This window comes from Neovison vison, chromosome 12 (assembly GCF_020171115.1).
Source record: "Neovison vison isolate M4711 chromosome 12, ASM_NN_V1, whole genome shotgun sequence".
NCBI lineage: Eukaryota > Metazoa > Chordata > Mammalia > Carnivora > Mustelidae > Neogale > Neogale vison.
Genome location: NC_058102.1, coordinates 129,144,507 through 129,163,356, shown reverse-complemented (window position 1 = coordinate 129,163,356; position 18,850 = coordinate 129,144,507). Strand labels below are relative to the sequence as shown.

General features: G+C 36.9%; 1 protein-coding gene across 1 annotated transcript in view; it reads left to right on the top strand.

Annotated features, from left to right (window-relative positions):
* Window positions 1-18,850, top strand: part of DNAJC1 (DnaJ heat shock protein family (Hsp40) member C1) — a 228,442-nt gene that overhangs the window by 85,497 nt on the left and 124,095 nt on the right. Inside the window, exon 7 of the mRNA XM_044228968.1 lies at window positions 3,282-3,372. Within this exon, the coding sequence (XP_044084903.1) occupies window positions 3,282-3,372 (91 nt within the window). The remainder of the gene's footprint in view (window positions 1-3,281; window positions 3,373-18,850) is intronic.

Sequence of the window (18,850 nt, the reverse complement as noted above, 5' to 3'; positions counted from 1 at the left end):
ACTTTTTTTTTTTTTTTTTTTAAGATTTTTGTTTATTTATTTGACAGAGATCACAAGGAGGCAGAGAGGCAGGCAGAGAAAGAGGAGAAAGCAGGCCTCCTGCTGAACAGAGAGCCCAATGCGGGGCTCGATTCCAGGACCCTGGGATCATGACCTGAGTTGAAGGCAGAGGCTTTAACCCACTGAGTCACTCAGGCATGCCAGAAAGGCTTACTTCTTTAAGAAACCTGTGGTCTCAAATAGGTCTACTGCATTCAACATTCTGCTTTGTTCCCGCTCTCCTTGTGTGCAGTTTGGGGTACCATACTTTAAGGTGCACTGACAAACTGGAAAGTGATCAAATGGTGAGGAAGCGTGAATCTGTTTCTTCTTCTCAGCAATATCTTAAGGTTTATTATAGGAGAGAATGGTATAACATCATATAAGGTTCTTGGCCGAGAGCAAAATGTGAGTGAAACTAAGGAATGTGTTAAGAGCAAAATGTGAGTGAAACTAAGGAATGTGTTAAAACTCTTGGAATTAGGTAGAGTACGTTAAGGTGATTAGGTCCATAGTGATCCACAGATAAGTATGATTTTGGATCAGATGGGTAATTTCAAAGAGGAATTTTATTGGACTTCTGTGTTGTAGCAGGAAGAACCACATTAACAGAGAAATACTCAGATTTGGTAGGACCAGCAGGAAGAGGCTGCTCTTACCTAATGAAAGATTTTTGCGTGGATGGGGTGCAGGTAAAGAAAGTCATGAAAGCAAGAAGATAACAGGAGTCTGCAGGAGGAGTTTTGGTGAAGTGTGAAGCAAAAAAACCTGTTTGTGGTGCAGAGTAAGGTTTTTGGTAAAAGGTTGAAGTTATAATCAAAATAGGTAACATATAGAAAGCCTGTGTGTTAGATGTTATTCTAAGTGTTTCCCGTCTATCAGCACTTTGGTCTTTACAATAGCCTTGTGATTATCCCCATTCCTGAAGGAGATAATTCACCCAAAACTAAGTGTAGTAACTTGCTGAATATTATATAGGCTTTAAGATGGCAGAGCTGAGACCTTAATTCAGGTAGTCTGGCTCCCAATTCTGTCCTCTTAATCACTGTATTTTATCTCACTATATGATACTGTGATGGTTGATTTCAACCTGCCTTCTTTCACGTCTCATGAATAACTTCTCTGTGCCCTTTTTTCTTGCATGCTGCCACCTTTCCTACTCCCTTCAAGGGCCCAGCGCCTTCCCAACCTTTTCTTTTTCCTACTATTAAAAACTGCCTGCAAAGAAGCTAATAAGCTCATTCACTCATTCACATCAAGCAATAAATGACTGATAGGACTTAAGGAAAATAATAGTATTGCAGAGTTAAGTTTTTAGGGGTACAGGGAATGTAAAGGGGCCATAAATCCTTAACACAAAGGTTAGGAGGATAAGTATGTTGCATGCATGATTTTTCTGTACCCTTCAAATGATAACATTGCTTCGTTGACCCAAGGCTTATGGAATCCTTGTGGTAGAAATGAGGTAGGAACATAAAAGTGAGAATAGGAGAATAAGAGCTAAATCTTTATTACATTGACCCGGTGATTTTAGAAATGCCTATTATTTACCTAATTCACTGTCAAGTGGAAGAGTTCTGATATAACTCCAAAAGATATAGACTCTAAGAGAAGCTGTAACTCCTAGACAGCCATAGATGAAAAGAGAAAATTCCATTCTAGGGTTTAAGTGTTCATGTATTTCCATTTGAATCAAGATAGAGCCAAGAATTGATTTTGTTCCTTTATTTCCTTAAAAAATAAAACTCTCTCAAATGAGTCTATGATTTATCTGCCCTGGGGATCTTAAAATCTGGGAATGTTTCCCTAGAGTTATCCTTGATACCTCTTTTTTTCTTATTCCACATCAATCATCAAGCCTTTTCATTTCTTTCTTTACAAGATTTCTCATATATTTTGATCTAGTTCAGTTCAATGAATATTGTGTACATGCTTTATGCCAGATACTGTGCTCTGGTCATACAAGTACCCCTCTCTCAAATTTCTCATTTTCTAGGAGAGAATATATAGCATGATACAAGCAATCCTAGAAGTGAGCTTAAATACAAAAGCAGTATGCACTGGAGAATTACTCTTCCAGGGAAGGTCAGAAAAATTTGCAAAGGAGGTGATACTTGGGTAGAGTTTTCAAGGATGAATAGGAATTCATCAGAATAATGGCAGGGCAGCATTTGCCCTCGTTAGAGGGCAAAGCATAGGCGAAGACATTTTTAAAAACCACCATGTGGCCCGGCAGCTACAAGAATCTTGCTATATAATGGATGAAGTTTGAATCAAGAGGTAGTGGAAATGACCTATTCTGTTTTTCTCCATGTCAGGATCTTCATAGGGCTAGAGCATCAACTTGTTTATTTCCATGCTTGTGATTATTGAGGCCCTAGTCTTTTTTCATTACTCTGGTAGAGTCTTACCTGGTGCCACTCCTTGAGACTTTAGCCCTCTATTTTGACAACTAAGTATTTGTCCTCAATCCCCAACATTGCATGATAGGAACTAATCTCGAAGTGGAGGAAGGAGGAATGACAACTTCACTTGTATCTATATGATCATATAGGTTTCATGATCAGATTTGCATATAATAATTTTGAAAATCTTTTAAAGTTAAGGGACTAATATAAAAATAGTGTTAGTACTTTGTTGGTAGCAGTAATATAATTTACTGTACCAAATAATTCAGTTTAACAAGTGTGTTTTTCTGCTTTTTGTCCATGTAGTGGCATAATATTGAGAAAATAAACAGTGGTGGAAAACAGGAAGCAGAATCCTCTCTTCCATAACTGAGAGAAAAGACTTTACTTATATTTATACCTCTGGGGGTGCCTGGGTGGCTCAGTCATTTAAGCAGCTGCCTTCAGCTCAGGTCTTGATCCCAGAGTCCTTGGCTTGAGCCTCCTGTTGGGCTCCCTGCTAGGCCGAGAGCCTGATTCTCGCATCTCCCCCGGTACGCCACTCTGCCTATGTGTGCTCGCTCTCTCTTTCACTCTCTCTCTTTCTCTCTGTCAAATAAATAAAGAAATCTTTAAAAAATTTATACTTCTGCAATTACTGGCCTTAATAAATAAGCCAAGAGATAAAAATCATAAACATTTCCTTAGTTTCTTCTGTTAATCATAAAATTTAAAAACACAAGCAAAGGAAGATGCTTGTTAAATGAATATACTGCTTTAAAATGAAATCATGTGGAAAATAATGACAAAGCAAACCAATTTTCATATTAATTTGTTTGTAACTTCTTTCTGAAGGATGCTGGGGAGTTTTATGCTAAATATAAAGAAACAAGATTGAAGAAAAAGGAAGATGCATTGACTAGAGCTGAACTTGAAACACTTCAAAGTGAGTTTTAAACATTGTCTTGGTTGTGTTAACAATATCATACGAAACTGATTTTTTAAATTTGGATTTTTCCCTTAAAATAGCAGTAACTAAATGTTGTGTGCTTTCTTTACCATCCTCTGAATAGAGTTACTTCTTTATTGTATGTGGAAAATACTATATTAGTAATTACTGAACCACCCATGGTTCAGTATCAGAGGAGAAATAAAACCAGCTTAGGGTCATAGAGTTTCTCAGATGTAGGAGGTATCCAAAATCCAGAAAGTCCTAAAATACTCCAGTGCTTTCACTGTCGTTGATATTCAGCACGAAGTCTGCCCAGCTCATCACTCAGTTTGCTATAAAACAGTAGTAAATGGGAAACCTGAAAATATTAAGGATTTTTGCTTTCAAAGTCTTTGTTTCATGAATATATTGTTAAAACAAGAAAACCCGTGACTAAATTATCAATATGTTGAAAAGAAGTCTTCTCTTGAACATGGAAGGCAGTTTTTGCTGATTTTAGGAAAAGTTGAATATACAGTAAAAGAAGGCATTTCCCGGGACACCTGGGTGGCTCAGTTGGTTAAGCAGCTGCCTTGGGCTCAGGTCATGATCCCAGCGTCCTGAGATCGAGTCCCACATCGGGCTCCTTGCTCGGCAGGGAGCCTGCTTCTCCCTCTGCCTCTGCCTGCCATTCTGTCTACCTGTGCTTGCTCTCTCTCCCTCTCTCTGACAAATAAATAAAATCTTTAAAAAAAAAAAAGAAGAAGAAGAAGAAGAAGGCATTTCCCCAGCCCTGGTCTTCTGGTCTGATTTTGCCATACGTACATCTTCCCCACATCTATACACCCTTAGCTTTACTTTGCTCTGTTTTTATTCAGAGCATTTAACACTACTTGACATTAATATATTTGTTAATTACCATCTGGTTCTCCCAATAGAATGTAAGTTCTGGAAGGGTAGGGACTGTTTCGTTCACTGCTCTGTCTATCCAAAACGTTAAACAGACCCTGCCATATAGTAGGAGGTCCACAGTAAATACTTGTTGACGGAATTTGTGGAGGTGAAATCTCTACTCTTTTAAAAATTCCAGTGTGAGTATTTGGGGTTCAGACTTCCTTTCCCTCTACCTACCTGTGTTCAGAAAGAAGAGCATGGTATCGGGGTGCCTGGGTGGCTCAGTTGGTGAAGCATCTGCCTTCAGCTCAGGTCATGATCTCAGAATCCTGGGATTGAGCCCCATAGAGACAAGCTTCCCGTGGAGTCTCCCTCTCCCTCTCCGTCTGCCCCTCCCCCTCCCCCTGCTTCTTCTCTCTCTCTCAAATAAATAAAATCTTCAAAATAAAAAAAAATTTTTTTCTAAAGAACTGTGCAGTGTCATGATACCAATCTGGGCACAGGAAACAACACAACAATAATTAATAACTGGTCACCCCACACCTATAAATGTACACACTTGCACAGCAAGTTTTGTAGTTTTATAAAACTGCCCGAGTGCTTTTGAGGAGGGTGTACAGTAAAAGCTGTTCCTGCAGCCCAAACTAAACTACTAATAGCCTACCCTTGACTGGGAGTCTTACCGCGAACTCAATTGATTTAACACGTATTTTGTATGTTTTATATATTATATGCTGTATTCTTACAATAACGTAAGCTAGAGAAGAGAAAATGTTGTTAAGAAAATCATAAGGTACAGAAAATACTTCTACAGCGCTGTACAGTATATACTGAAAACAGTCTGCATATAAGTGGGCCCACACAGTCCAAACCCGCATTATTTAGGAGTCAACTGTAATTTAGCCGAAGCAAACTGGAAGAAAGCAGCTGTGGCATTAGAATAGTAGGCGTCCAGTTCACACTTAATATATAGAAAAATGATGATAACTATTTCCCTTTAGAAGGTCCTTGTTTTCTGCCTTTACCCTGGCACCAGACAATGGTATGAGGAGAGAGAAGAAAATCATGTTCTCTCCAAATCCGAAGAGTACATTGACACTACCTAAAAGTGTGCCTTTGAGTATTTTCATTTCCTATGTGTCAAAAAAACATGTTGGGCTAGATGATCCAGTATTAGTTTTCTATTGCTGCTCTCACAAATGGCCACAAATTAAATGGCTTAAACAGAAATTTATTATCTCACAGTTGTGTAAGTCAGAAGTCCAGCATGGGTCTCACTGGGCTAAAATGAAGGTTCACCAAGTAGGGCTGTGTTCTTCTTCCAGCTTCTAGAGGCCCCCCGTATTCCTTGGATCATAGCCCTCTTCCTCCATCTTCAAAGGCACATGGGTGATGTCTGACTTTTCTTCTGTAGTCACGTCTTTCTCTCACAATAACTGGGAAGACTTCTCTGTTTTTAAGGACCCATGTGATTAGATTGGCAAATTTGGATAATTCAGGATAATCTCCCATCTCAGGATGCTCAACCTTAATCACATCTGCAAAGTTTCTTTTGCATAAAAGGTAAAATATTGCCAGATTCCAGAAATAGAATGTGGACATCTCCAAGGACCCATTTTTCTCCCTGTTATAATCAATCCCTCAGGTGTCTGGGCAGCTTTAGAACAGGGCAGTTTCTTTTTCATCTTTATGTCTGCAGCATTGACTATGGTGTCCTGGCAGATAATAAATGGCTATATTAGATGAATATATGAATTAATGTAATTCCATAAATATTAATGAGCATCTATCCTGTATACAACACTCCTTCAAGGAGCACATAATTTAATTCAAAAAGTTTCAACAGTTATAAATACTAAATAATATTCAGGGGTGCCTGGGTGGCTCAATCAGTTCAGCATCCATCTCTTGGTTTCAGCTCAGGTCATGATCTCAGGGTCCTGGGTTAGAGCTCCAAGCTGGACTGCGCACTCAGTGGGGAGTCTGTTTCCCCTCTTCCTCTGCTCCTCCCCCTGCTCGCTCTCTCTCTCAAATAAATAAATAATAATAATAATATTCAAGTCAACTACATTATTTTTTAAAGCAGATTTCTGTTAAGAGGGAAGAGTTTAGGATAATAGAGGATTCCATATGAAGGTTGGGGAGGAGGGATGGAAAATGATTGTATTATTGTTATATTAAATCTAAGATTGAAACAGAAGCTTATGTTCTAGCAATTGTTGAGATAGTTTTAAGTATGTTGAGTAAATCAATAAGTGAAACTCTTAAGTATACTATTTATGTAATTGTTTTTAAGTATAATTGTTACATTAAATTCTTCTAAGCTTTTTAAGACAAGTTAGAAAGAGGGGGAAATCACATTTATAAGAAAAGACAGAGTTTATCATTTTGTGTAGCTTTTGTAACAAACCACTTAATTACTATAATTTTGGCATATGTATTAGAATTCTGTAATAATGGGTTAAGTATGTATACTGCAACTTAGAAAATAAGGGTTAGACATAAAATATTTATCACAATGTAATACATTTATCACATGTAAAAATTCCTTTTAAAGTTTGTGACCATTTTCACAAAATCACTCGAAGATTTTTGTTTGAAGCATTTGATAGAAATTTTCAAACAGATTAGTAATTCTCACTTTATTGTTATTGCCTAATAAAAAAGATGATGCAAAGAAAAACATTTTCAAATATGTAAATACCTGAAAACTGTTTACCAGTAAAAATATATAGTAATCTTTTAAAAAGTTTGAAAATTCATCACTAATTTATCAGTTATTAAAATTCAAAATGGAAAAAGTAAATACCAGAAAGCATATTAAAAATAATACTCATACCAGCCATGAGTAATAAGACTTCTAATGCTCATGTTTTTTATATAAGTAGTGTATATTAGGGAAAGGTGATGGTATCAACATTAAAAACGTTAAAGAACAGTCACATTATTAATAATGTCAGAAACTGTCATGTATTTTTTAATGTAGTCTCTAAGGGTTTACATGCAAAGAATCTTTTAATTAATTTTGTTAACTTCATTACAGTGTTCTGTATTGTATACTTTAGAATTAATATATAAAGACCCCAAATCCCCCAGTGTGCATTTCATTTGCCCCATCCTTCTTAATTTTAAAGACCATCATTGCAATACTGAGTTCATAATAACATTTCCATCTGCTTAATTGAGTAAATGCATCTCATGCAGATTAGTGGTAGCTATTTTATGCTGCCTGTTTTTCATGACCTAATTGTTAATCTGCCCTCAAGTCTATGTACTCCACCGCTGAGATGGTGCAGTATCCTCAGAGGGCCGTACCAGAGTATACACTGAGTAAGGTGTGGTGGTCTTCTTAAAATGGTATATTAGAGGAGGAAATACAAAAAGGGTGATTTCTTAAAAATAAGTATCATTGTTCTGGGAGTCTATGCAAAAAATGCGGTATCTATTTGGAAAAATTTGAAGCACTTACTTCTTTATTACAAATTTAATTAATTTTATGCTTTGGGTTTAAATAAGTTAATATTTATAAATATGACTTTTTCATTGTTATATTATACATTCTTTAATTATATGAGTTTCATTCTAAGTCAGTAAATATGAATTCTAAGTACTATAATGAAACAGCCCGTATCATGAATAGGAAAAAATGAGTTATAAAGAAACTGGTCGTAGGGGCACTTGCATGGGTCAGTCAGTTGAGTGTCTGCCTTCAGCTCAGGTGATGGTCTTAGGGTCCTGAGATGGAACCCCACATCCAGCCCCCTCTCAGCAGGGAGCCTCTTTTCCCCTCTCCATCTGCGCCTCCGCCCAGCTTGTGTGCAGGGTAGGGTAGGGGGCGGTTCTCTCTCTCACTTTCTCTCTGTCTCAAATACGTAAATAAAATCTTTTCAAAAGAAAGAAATTGGTTATAAAGGTGAAATTTTGAATAGATAAAATTGGGGGAAGAAGAAGTAAAATTCAGTATTTCCCTTATCTTTTTCTCTGTACCTTGTATCATTTAAAACAAAACCAAAATCAGGTAATCAAACCTTTGCCGTCAAGTACTTCTTTTCACCTGCAGAAGTAATAGTCCCAGACATTAATTATGTTTTTCTTCTCGTTTCTTGGTCCCTGTTGCATACCCCAATGGTGGACCTCAGTAGGGGTGCCAAGGGAACAGTGAGAAGGTAGAGGACAGAGTATGCCTTTCTGGGGTGGCAGGATGGGAAAACATTCACTGGAAAGAAGGAAGACTGGTTTTTAGGAAATACCCAGTTCATGAAGAAAAGAGAGGCTAGTGATGGTTTTAAGTTGATTCAGGGGTTGGTGGTGAAAAGGACAAGGGAATTAGGGCATAGGTAGCCCCAATTTAGGTTAGATCATTATCCTGTGGCAAAATAATGTGCTTGTGGATGGGAAAATACTGAAATAACTTTTTTCTTTTCTTTTAAGATTTTATTTATCTGACCGAGAAAGACACAGCGAGAGAGGGAACCCAACCAGGAGGAGTGGGAGGGAGAAGCAGGGCTCCCCATGCAGGGCTGGATCCCAGGAACCTGGGATCCTGACCTGAGCCAAAGGCAGACGCTTAACGACTGAACCACCCAGGCGCCCCCTAACTGAGATAACTTATGAAAAAAACATGTCCAGTCACTAGCTCCAGTACATTTAGAAACATGACCGAATAGAAACCCTACCTTATGAGTCATATTATATAAAACCTGATAGGAGTCCTACTCCCAAGAGTTTATGTGTAGGCAGAGAATGTCTAAAGAATAGTGTTATTGCTTCAGTACTTTGCTCAGTAACAATAGAATTTTTAAAATCATATAGCTTAAATAAAAATTTACAATTCTTTCAGCATTTCAAACCATAATCCTAGGTATCCTTATGTATAATGCGATCTTAGTTTCCCACTGAAATGATTTTAAAAACTCTTTATCCAATTGAATATCTAAACATTTATGGCTTTAGATTAAATTTGAACTAAGATTTTATTTAATTAATTAATTTAGAACTAAAATTATACTTATTTAATATTACACTTTTTCTAAAATAATATGTCCATTTATAAGCTTCATGCAGGCAAGTATTTTTGTTTGTCTTGTTTATGGCTATAATCCCAGAGCCTAGAACAATGCCAGGCATGTGATAGGTACTCGGGAAATATATTTAACAGAGTATATCATCTTTATTTCCATATGTAATGAAACATGGCCCCATGTGGGTGCTGACACTGGAAATTTTATCCCAAGTCACAAGTCTCTATTCATCCATATTAGGATTTTTTCCTCTTTCTTCATGATTGCTACAATAAAACCACTGTATTATTTCTTTTTTTCTAGTATTTTTCATTGTGGTTAAACACATATAGCAAAATCTACCCTCTTGACCATTTTTAAGTATATAGTTCAGTGGTATTAAATATATTCATAATGTTGGACAGCCATCACATTACAGTGTCTTGTAAAGCTGAAACTTTGTACGCATTGAACAGTGACTCCCCATTCTCGCCTCCCTCCCAGCCCCAGGCAACCACCACTGTGCTTTCTGTCTCTATGATTCTGACTACTCTAAGTGTCTCATGTAAGGCTGATCATACAATATTTGTCTTTTGTGACTAGCTCATTTCACTTAGCATAATGTCCTCAAGGTTCATCCATGTTATGGCATGTGTCAGAATTTCCTTCTCTTTTAAGACTAAATATTATACCATTGTATGCTTATACCATATTTTGCTTATCCATTTGAATACCTTTCAAGGGATACTTGGGTTGCTTTTACTTTTTAGCTATTGTGAATAATTCTGCTATGAACATGGGTATACACAGGACGGTTTGAGTCCCTGCTTTCAGTTCTTTTGGTCTATACACAGAGGTGGAATTACTGGATCTTACTGTAATTCTGTTTTTAATATTTTTTAAGTAGGCTCCATGACCAGTGTGGAGCCCAACATGGGGCTCAAGCTCACAACCCTGAGATAGACATGCGCTGAGTTCAAGAGTCAGATACTTAACCGACTGAGCAACCCAGGCACCCCAATTCTATTTTTAATTTTTTGAGAAAGCAACATACTGTTTTCCATAACAGCTGTATCATTTTACGTTCCCACCAACAGCGCAAAATGGTTCCAGTTTCCTCACATCTTTGCCAACACTAATTTTCCGTGTTTTTTTTTTAATTGTAGCCATGCTAATGGGTGTTCCTTTGGAGAAGTGTCTATTCAGCTCCTGTACTCAGTTTTTAATTGGATTATTTTTTTGTTAAGTTTTAGGAGTTCTCTATATATTCTGGATATTAGCCCTTATCAAATATATGATTTACAAATATTTTCTCCCATTTTGTGGGTTGCCTTTTTTCTCAGTTGACATTGTCTTTTGATGCACAGAATTTTTAAATTTTCCTTTAGTCTAAGTTGTCGGTTTTCCCTTTTGTTGTCTGTGCCTTTGTTGTCATATCAAAGAAATCATTGCCAAATCCAGTGTCATTTAGCTTTTGCCCTTTTTTTTTTCAAAGAGTTTTATAGTTTAAGGTCTTACATTTAGATCTTTGATCCATTTGGACTTTATTTCATAGTGGGTAAGGGTCCAATTCATTATTTTGTATGTGGTTATCTAGTGTTCCCAGCATCGTTTGTTGAATTATTATTTTATTTAAATTTTTACTTTGAAATAATTATAGATTCATAGGAAGTTACAAAAATAGCATAGAGAGGGTCCTATGTGTCTTCCTGAAAACCAAGAACTTGACATTAATACAAAATGTATATATAATTCTCTACCTTATCACAAGTGTGTATTTATGTTACCATTACCACTATCCCATTCTGTCACTACCCCTTTATGATCGTACCCATATCCTCCTGTTCTCCCATTATCCCTAATATCTGGCAACTACTAATTTATTTTTCATCTATCTAATTTTGTCATTTTGCCTATACGATTTAAAGAATATGATTTTGAGAATCATACACTATTCAACCTTTGAGATTGGCTTTTTTTCACTCAGTTGTTCCATGTATCAATAGTTCGTTCCTATTTATTCTGTGTATGGTTTTATCATAATTTGTTTGACCATTCACCAATTATAGTTGGTTGTTTACAGTTTTGACTGTTACAAATAAAGCTGCTGAATGGTCAGGTGTAAGTTTTTTTTGTGAACTTAGTCTTTATTTATGTGGGATAAATGCCCAGAAGGCAATTGCTGGGTCATAGGACAGGTTTATGTTTAGAGTTTTAAGAAACTGCCAGATTATTTTCCAGAGTGCCCATATAACTTTTTACATTTCTACTAGTAAGGTCTGAGAGATCTAGTCTCTGTACCTTTTATCAGCACTTGGGATTCTCAGTGTTTTTTATTTTCTAATACATTCTAATACATTTGTGAGAGAGCTCATCATGATCTTAATTTGCATTTCCTTAATGGCCAGTGATGTTGAAACACTCGTGTGCTGACTTGCCATCTGTGTGTCCTCTACAGTTTATGCCTTTGGCCTATTTTTGAATTGGATTTTTTTTTTAACTGTTGAGTTTGAGAGTCCTTTATATAATCTAGATATGATTTCTTTTTCAGATATGTGGTTTACAAATATTTTCTTCCAATCTGTAGCTTTTCATCTTCTTAATAGTCATTTACAGAACAAAAACTTCTATGATGAAGTCCAATTTATTGTTGCTATTTTTTAGATGATGCTTTTTATGTTATTTTAAAAAACTCTTCCCAAGCCCTATTCTAAGTATTTTCACCCTTATTTTCTTCTAAAAAGTTTATAATTTTATACTTTACATTTAAATCTATGATCCATTTTGATCTAATTTTCTATAAGGTGTGAGGTTTAGGTTCAAGTTTAGTTTTTTGTTTATGGATGTATAGCCAGTTTTGCCAACTGTTTTTTTAAACCATTCTTCAAAAAGTGAATTCCTTTTGCACCTTTTGTCAAAAATCACTTGCCCTTGCTTGCATGGGGTTCTTTCTAAGTTCTCCATTCTGTACCATTCATCTACATTTCTCCTCTTCTGCCAATATGACAGTCTTGATTATTGTGGCTCTACAGTAAGTCTTAAAGTCAGGTAGAGTGATTCTTTCCACTTTCCTATCCTTTTCAACATGTTTTAGCTCTTCTAGTTCCTTTGCTTTAACCAAAAATCTTGTTGAAATTTTGATAGGAATTATGTTAAACTTGTATGTCAGTTTGGAGAGAATTAATATTTACTAATGGAGTTCTTTAATCTATGAACACAGTCTGCTCTTCATCTGTTTATATTTTCTTTGATCTCTTTCTTTGGTGTTCTGTGGTTTTTAGCATACAGATCCTGTACATATCTTGTTAGATTTATATCTAAGTATTTCTCTTTTTGAGTGATTATACATGGTATTGGGTTTTTAATTTCAATTTCCATATGTTCACTGCAAATAAAGAAATGCAGTTGGTTTTTATATGTAGGTATGTATCTTGCAATCTTGCTAGATTTACTTGTTAAATACAAGAGTTTTTATGAGATTCCTTGAATTTTCTATGTGGATAATCATGTCATATGACAATAGGGATAGTTTTTTTCTCTTCCTTTTCAACCTATATGCATTTTATTACCTTTTCATTTCTTATTTTGCTAGCTATATCTTCCAGAACTATGTTACCGAGCGTGGTGAGAGAGGACATGCTTCCTTTGTTTCCAACCTTGGGTAGAAAGCATTTAGCACTTTACCATGAAGTACGTAAACTATAGGGTTTTAGATGCTCTATATGAAACTGAGGAAATCTCACTCTGTTCCTAGTTTTCTAAGTTTTTTATCATGCTAGGTGTTGAATTTTGTTAATTTTTTGTATCAGTTAATATCATGTGATATTTCTTTGCTTATTAATTTGGTGGATTATATTGATTGAATTTTGAGTATTAAACTAGATTTACATCCCTGCAGTAAGTATCAGTTAGCCATAGTGTGTAATTCTTTTTCTATATTGCTAAATTCTATTTGCTGATATTCTGCTAAAGATTTTTGTACCTATATGAGAGATATTGGTCTCTAGTTTTTCCTTTTTGTACTGTCTTTGTATGATTTTGGTATTACAGTAGTATTAACATCATATAAGGGATTAGGAAGCATTCTCCCTTCTATTTTCTGAAAGAGACTGTGTTGAATTGGTGTTAATTCTGTAAACATTTGATAGAATTCTCTGGTGGGACCATTTAAGACTGGATATTTCTATTTTAGGAGTTTTAAAATTATGAATTAAATCCCTTTGTTTTTACAGAGTTTACTCAAATATTTCTTTTATGTATCTGTTTTATGGGTGAGTTGGGGTAGTTTGTATTCCATCTAAATTGTCAAATTTATGTGTATATAGTTTCTAATCCTAATTTATCCTTTTGATGTCTGCATGTCTTGTAGTGATTTCTCCTGTTTCAGTGCGAATACTGGTAACTTCTCTCTTTTTTTTTTTCTTTCTCAGTTTTGCCAGATGTTTGTCAATTTTATTGATCTTTTCAAACAGCTTATTCTTAGTTTCATTGATTTTTTTAATCTATTGCTTTTGTTTTCTATTTCATTTATTTCTGCTCTTATTTTTATTACTCCTTCTGCCTTTTTGTGCTTGTTTTTTTCTTTTTAAGATTATTTATTTATTTATTTGACACAGAGAGAGAGAGATCACAAGTAGGCAGGCAGGGGGGGGGGGGAGTAGGCTCCCTGCTGAGCAGGGAGCCTGATGCAGGGCTCTATCCCAGGACCCTGGGATCAGGACCTGAGCCGAAGGCAGAGGCTTAACCCACTGAGCCACTCAGGCGCCCCTCTTGTGCTTGTTTTGATTTTGTTTGATTTTGATGTGGAAGCCTAGATTAAGGTCTTGAGGCTTTTCATCTTTCCTAAAGTAAGCTTTTAGTGCTTTAAATTCCTCTCAGCACTGTTTTGGGTGTGTCCCACTTATTTTGATACAGTACATATTCATTTGATTCAGTTTAGTATTTTTTTCCCTTGAGACATCCTCTTTGATAACCTGGATTGCTTAAGTATTTAAATATTAAGCTGTTTATTTTCTGAGTATTTGGGTATTTTCTGAGTATTAACTGAATTTTGGTTTGATTCCATTTTTGTCAGAAAACCCATTCTGTATCATCTCAATTCATTTAAATTTGTTGAGGTGTTTCATGCTCCAAGATAGGTTCTAGCTTAGTATATATCTCATGGGCATTTGAAGAGAATGTGTATTCTGCTGTTGTTTAATGAAGTATTGTTATAGTCCCCAAGACTCTATTCTTTTTTCCCCCCTCTGTTTTTCAGATTAGACAATTTCTATCATTCTTTCTTCAAGTTAACTGATTACTTTCTCTGTTCCATTTTTCTGCTGAGTTCTCAGTCATTAAATTTTTAATTTTAGTTACCGCATTTTCAGTTCTGATATTTCCATTTGGTTTTTCTGTATGTCTTCTGTGTCTTTGCTATTGATTTTTAGTTTCTTCATTTATTTTGAGAATGTTCATTACTATCAAACCATTTTTATATGGCTACCATAAAATCCTAGTCAGATACTTTGGATCTCTTTTTCATCTTGTTGATTTTCTTTTTCATCCAAATTGAGGTGTTCTCTGTTCTTGGTGTGATGAGGGATTTCCCAGGTGTCCTGAGATTGAGCCCTGAGTCGGAGTCAATGTGGGGCTTTCCTGCTCAGTGGGAGCCTATGTCCCCCTCTCCCTCTGACTTTCCCCACCCCCTTATGCTCATGTTCTCTCTCTCACACAAATAAATAAAATCTTAAAAAAAAAAACAAAACTTGGGCATTTGGGGTATTATAATACTCTGAATATTATTTAATATTGGGGTATTATAATACTCTGAATATACTCTATCTTAGCTAATGTTCTCTGACAATGCTCTAGCTGAACTGAAAAGGGGGAAAGTTGCTGCCCTATTACACTGTTACACTCAGGAAGTCCATGGCCTGTTTTACAGCTGAGGGAGAGAGTGCTTGTGAATCTTCTTAGGGCTGGGCAAGTGTGGGTGTTCTCGCTGCAAATAGGCCACACTGATAACACTCAACTGACCTCCCCTCGCTGGGATAGGCAAGAATGCCCACTTACAGTTCCCTGCCGGGCCTCTGCGGATGCTGTAGAGGGTTGGTCTCTTTACTCCTGGGCAGTTGTGAAAGCACTGACTCTCCTCAAGGCTTTCTCTGAAGCCACCATGGCAGGGAGGGGAGGGATGCCTCATTACCTCTGGGTAGACATGAAGTCTAGTTTTCCCATTAGCCTACGTTAGCCCTACCTCATCCCTGACTTTACAGGGGAAGGGGACCCTTATTATCTCTCAGCAGGAAAGTCTTTTCCACATCCTGGTAGGGAGCTTGGGGGGCATTTTTTTCAGCCTCACAGTGGCAGAAGTCTAGGCTTCTTGTTAGCCTTCGCTGGCAAGAAAAGGTTGGCCACAATTCTGTCCCTTATTTGCTTCAAGTATAAATCCGTTATTACCTAAGCTTGTCTTACTATGCAAGGAAACTGAGGGCGCTCACCACCTCGGTGTTCGTCGTGTCCGCCATACCTAGCTGGCCTGTCTTCTCTTCAAAAATCAGTCTTCCTGTGTTTGTTTTATACATAATGTTTAGGGCTTTTCTATTTTGTTAGGGGGAGGAGTATGAAAAAGTACTTTTACCCCATTTTGTTAGAATTGGAAGTTTTGAATTACTTTTTTAAAGTGATTTTTTAAATCCTTCTTTACAAAAGCATCAAACACTTAAAATTGTGATACAGTACCCCAGAATTAAATATAAACAACTACATTTACTTTTTTGCTTCTTTATAACTGATTCTCTATAAGGAGGGAAAATTACTCCTGAAGAGGTGGCTTCTAGCTTATGTACATTTTTTTCAAGCAGTACTTTAGTGTTCAAAATAAAGAAATTTAGAGAAGCTAAGTAATATGACATACTTCATAAGCAGTCAGTTCTATGACTTGCTCCCCTTTTAGGAAAAATATTTTGAAAAACAAAAGCCTGGTCTATAACTTGAGCTCATATGGTACTCTGGTGACACCATCCTAGTTTCTCGATAGTTTTATATTAGAATCACCAATCATTTAAGTTACCAATTGTCTAATATAGTATTAGGGACTTTTTTTTTTAAAGATTTTATTTATTTATTTGACAGAGATCACAAGTAGGCAGAGAGAGAGGAAGGGGGAAGCAGGCTCCCTGCTGAGCAGAGAGCCCGATGTGGGGCTTGATCCCAGGACCCTGGGATCCTGACCTGAGCCGAAGGCAGAGGCTTTAACCCACTACTGAGCCACCCAGGCGCCCCAGTATTAGGGACTTAAAAAAAAAATCACCCATCTTAAAATCCTGAAATACATAAAAGTATGTAAGCAATATGAGGTAAAATATAGTAGTTAGATACCACATAATTTCTAGTTAAGGTAATCCCTTTTAAATTGAACTGTTCCCACAGTACTGTATTCTTTTTTTTTTTTTTTGAGTTTTTTTTTCCCAATTTATTTATTTTCAGAAAAACAGTATTCATTATTTTTTCACCACACCCAGTGCTCCATGCAAGCTGTGCCCTCTATAATACCCACCACCTGGTACCCCAACCTCCCACCCCCCCGCCACTTCAAACCCCTCAGATTGTTTTTCAGAGTCCATAGTCTCTCATGGTTCATCTCCCCTTCCAATTTACCCAAAAGCACATACCCTCCCCAATGTCCATAACCCTACCCCCACCCACAGTACTGTATTCTTAATGTGCGTTATTCTTGGCATATACTAAATTCACAAACCTGGATGAAATGTGAGTGAATGAATAAATGATCTTACTCCTACCTTCAGAGTTTCCGTTCATCTGGCAGGCTTTTTTAATTGAAAAGGAAATAAAATTCTTAGAAAATTATGTATTAATTTGTTCTTCTTTGACCTTTTCCTTTAGTTGTTTCACCTGGCCCACGTATGCATTGTAGGACTTCTTCCTTTCTCCAAAACTCCCCTCTTTGTATCTTATGTATATTAGGATAGTAAATTTTAGATCTTGAGAATACTATGTTTTTGCGCAGTTCTTTACAAGTTCTTTATATTCTAAGTACCATTCTTGTCATTTTATATGCTTTAATATCATTACTCCTCACTAACAGTTCATGAGATGTAGTATTACTGTTATTCCCATTTTACAAAAGGACTTTAAGCAAAATAGTAAATTGCAGAAGCTGAGTTTTAGTCCCAGATCTGTCCACAGTGAGAGCTTTTCCATTCATTCATTCATTCTTTCATTCATTCATTCATTCACTCATTCACTGTTTATTTAGCACCAGATGTTGTCCCAGGCACTGGGAATTCAGTAGTGAACAAAATAGTAAGAATTTTTGCCCACATATGGGGCGCCTTGGTGGCGCAATAGGTCTGACTCTTGATTTCAGCTCAGGTCGTGATCTCGGAATCGTGAGATCGAGCTCCTATGTAGGGCTCCACATGGACTGAGCATGGTGTCTTTTTGAGACTTTCTCTCCCTCTTCCTTTACCTTCTCTGTCTGTCTCTCAAATAAACCTCAAAAAAAATTTTTTAAATAAAAGAATTTTGCCCATGTAGAAAGAGTCAATAGGATGAGCAGTGATAAATGCTGCAGTAAAAAGTCACAAGGAAGAGGGATGGGGAATAGAGAGATAGGTGTGTGGCAGGCCTGCTGCAGGGACAGAGAAGACCTCAGTAATGAAAAGACATTTGAGAAAAGACCTGCAGGAGGTTAGAGAGTAACAAGACTGGTGAGGGAGTGGGTTTCAGTAGAGGCAACAGATGAAAGCTTTTTGTGTTGTTGTTGTTGATTTTATTTATTTGTCAGAGAGAGAGTGTGTGTGCACAAGCAGGGGCAGTGGAAGGTAGAAGGAGAAGCAGGCCTCTGGCTGAGCAAGGAGCCTGATATGGGACTCGATCCCAGGACCCTGGGAGCATGTCATCCCAGGGTTCTGGGATTATGAACTGAGGTGAAGGCACACTTAACCAGCTGAGCCACCCAGGCATCCCGAAAGCTTTATGTTTTTGAGGAACAGCAGGAGGCTGGAGAGTATTAAAATGAGGTCAGATGGATGATGAATGGGGTGAGGATGGAAGGCATAAATCACTTAGAGCCTTGTACTGTAAGAACTGGGCTTTTACTCTGGAATGGCAAGTCCTAGGAAGGTTGAGCAGAGGACTGACATGATTTAATACATGTTCTAAGAAGTCTGGCTGTGAGGTTAAGAACAGACTGAAACAAGGACTTGAAACGAGGAGACCAATCAGCTGGGAGTTGTTTGAGGAATCCAGACAAGAAATGATGATGGCTTGGATCACAGTGATAAAAGTAACAAAATGGAATTCTTATGTATTTTGAAGTTAGAGACAAGATTTCCTACTGGATTTCATACAGGATATAAGAAGAAGGGGAAATTGTTAGCTCCAAGGTTTGGAAGCCCAGGAGGTTGAAGGAATGGGAACTATATTGGAAGAAGCAGATAGAAGTGAAAGGAGTTTTATCAAGAGCTTAGTTTAGCACATAGTTCTAAATAGTCTGCTTAATATTAGGAGCACATTCCTGCACCAGTCTGGATTTAATTCCCGCAACTGTGCTGTGAGGTAGGGCAGATAGTTCGTTTTACAGGTGGAGACTT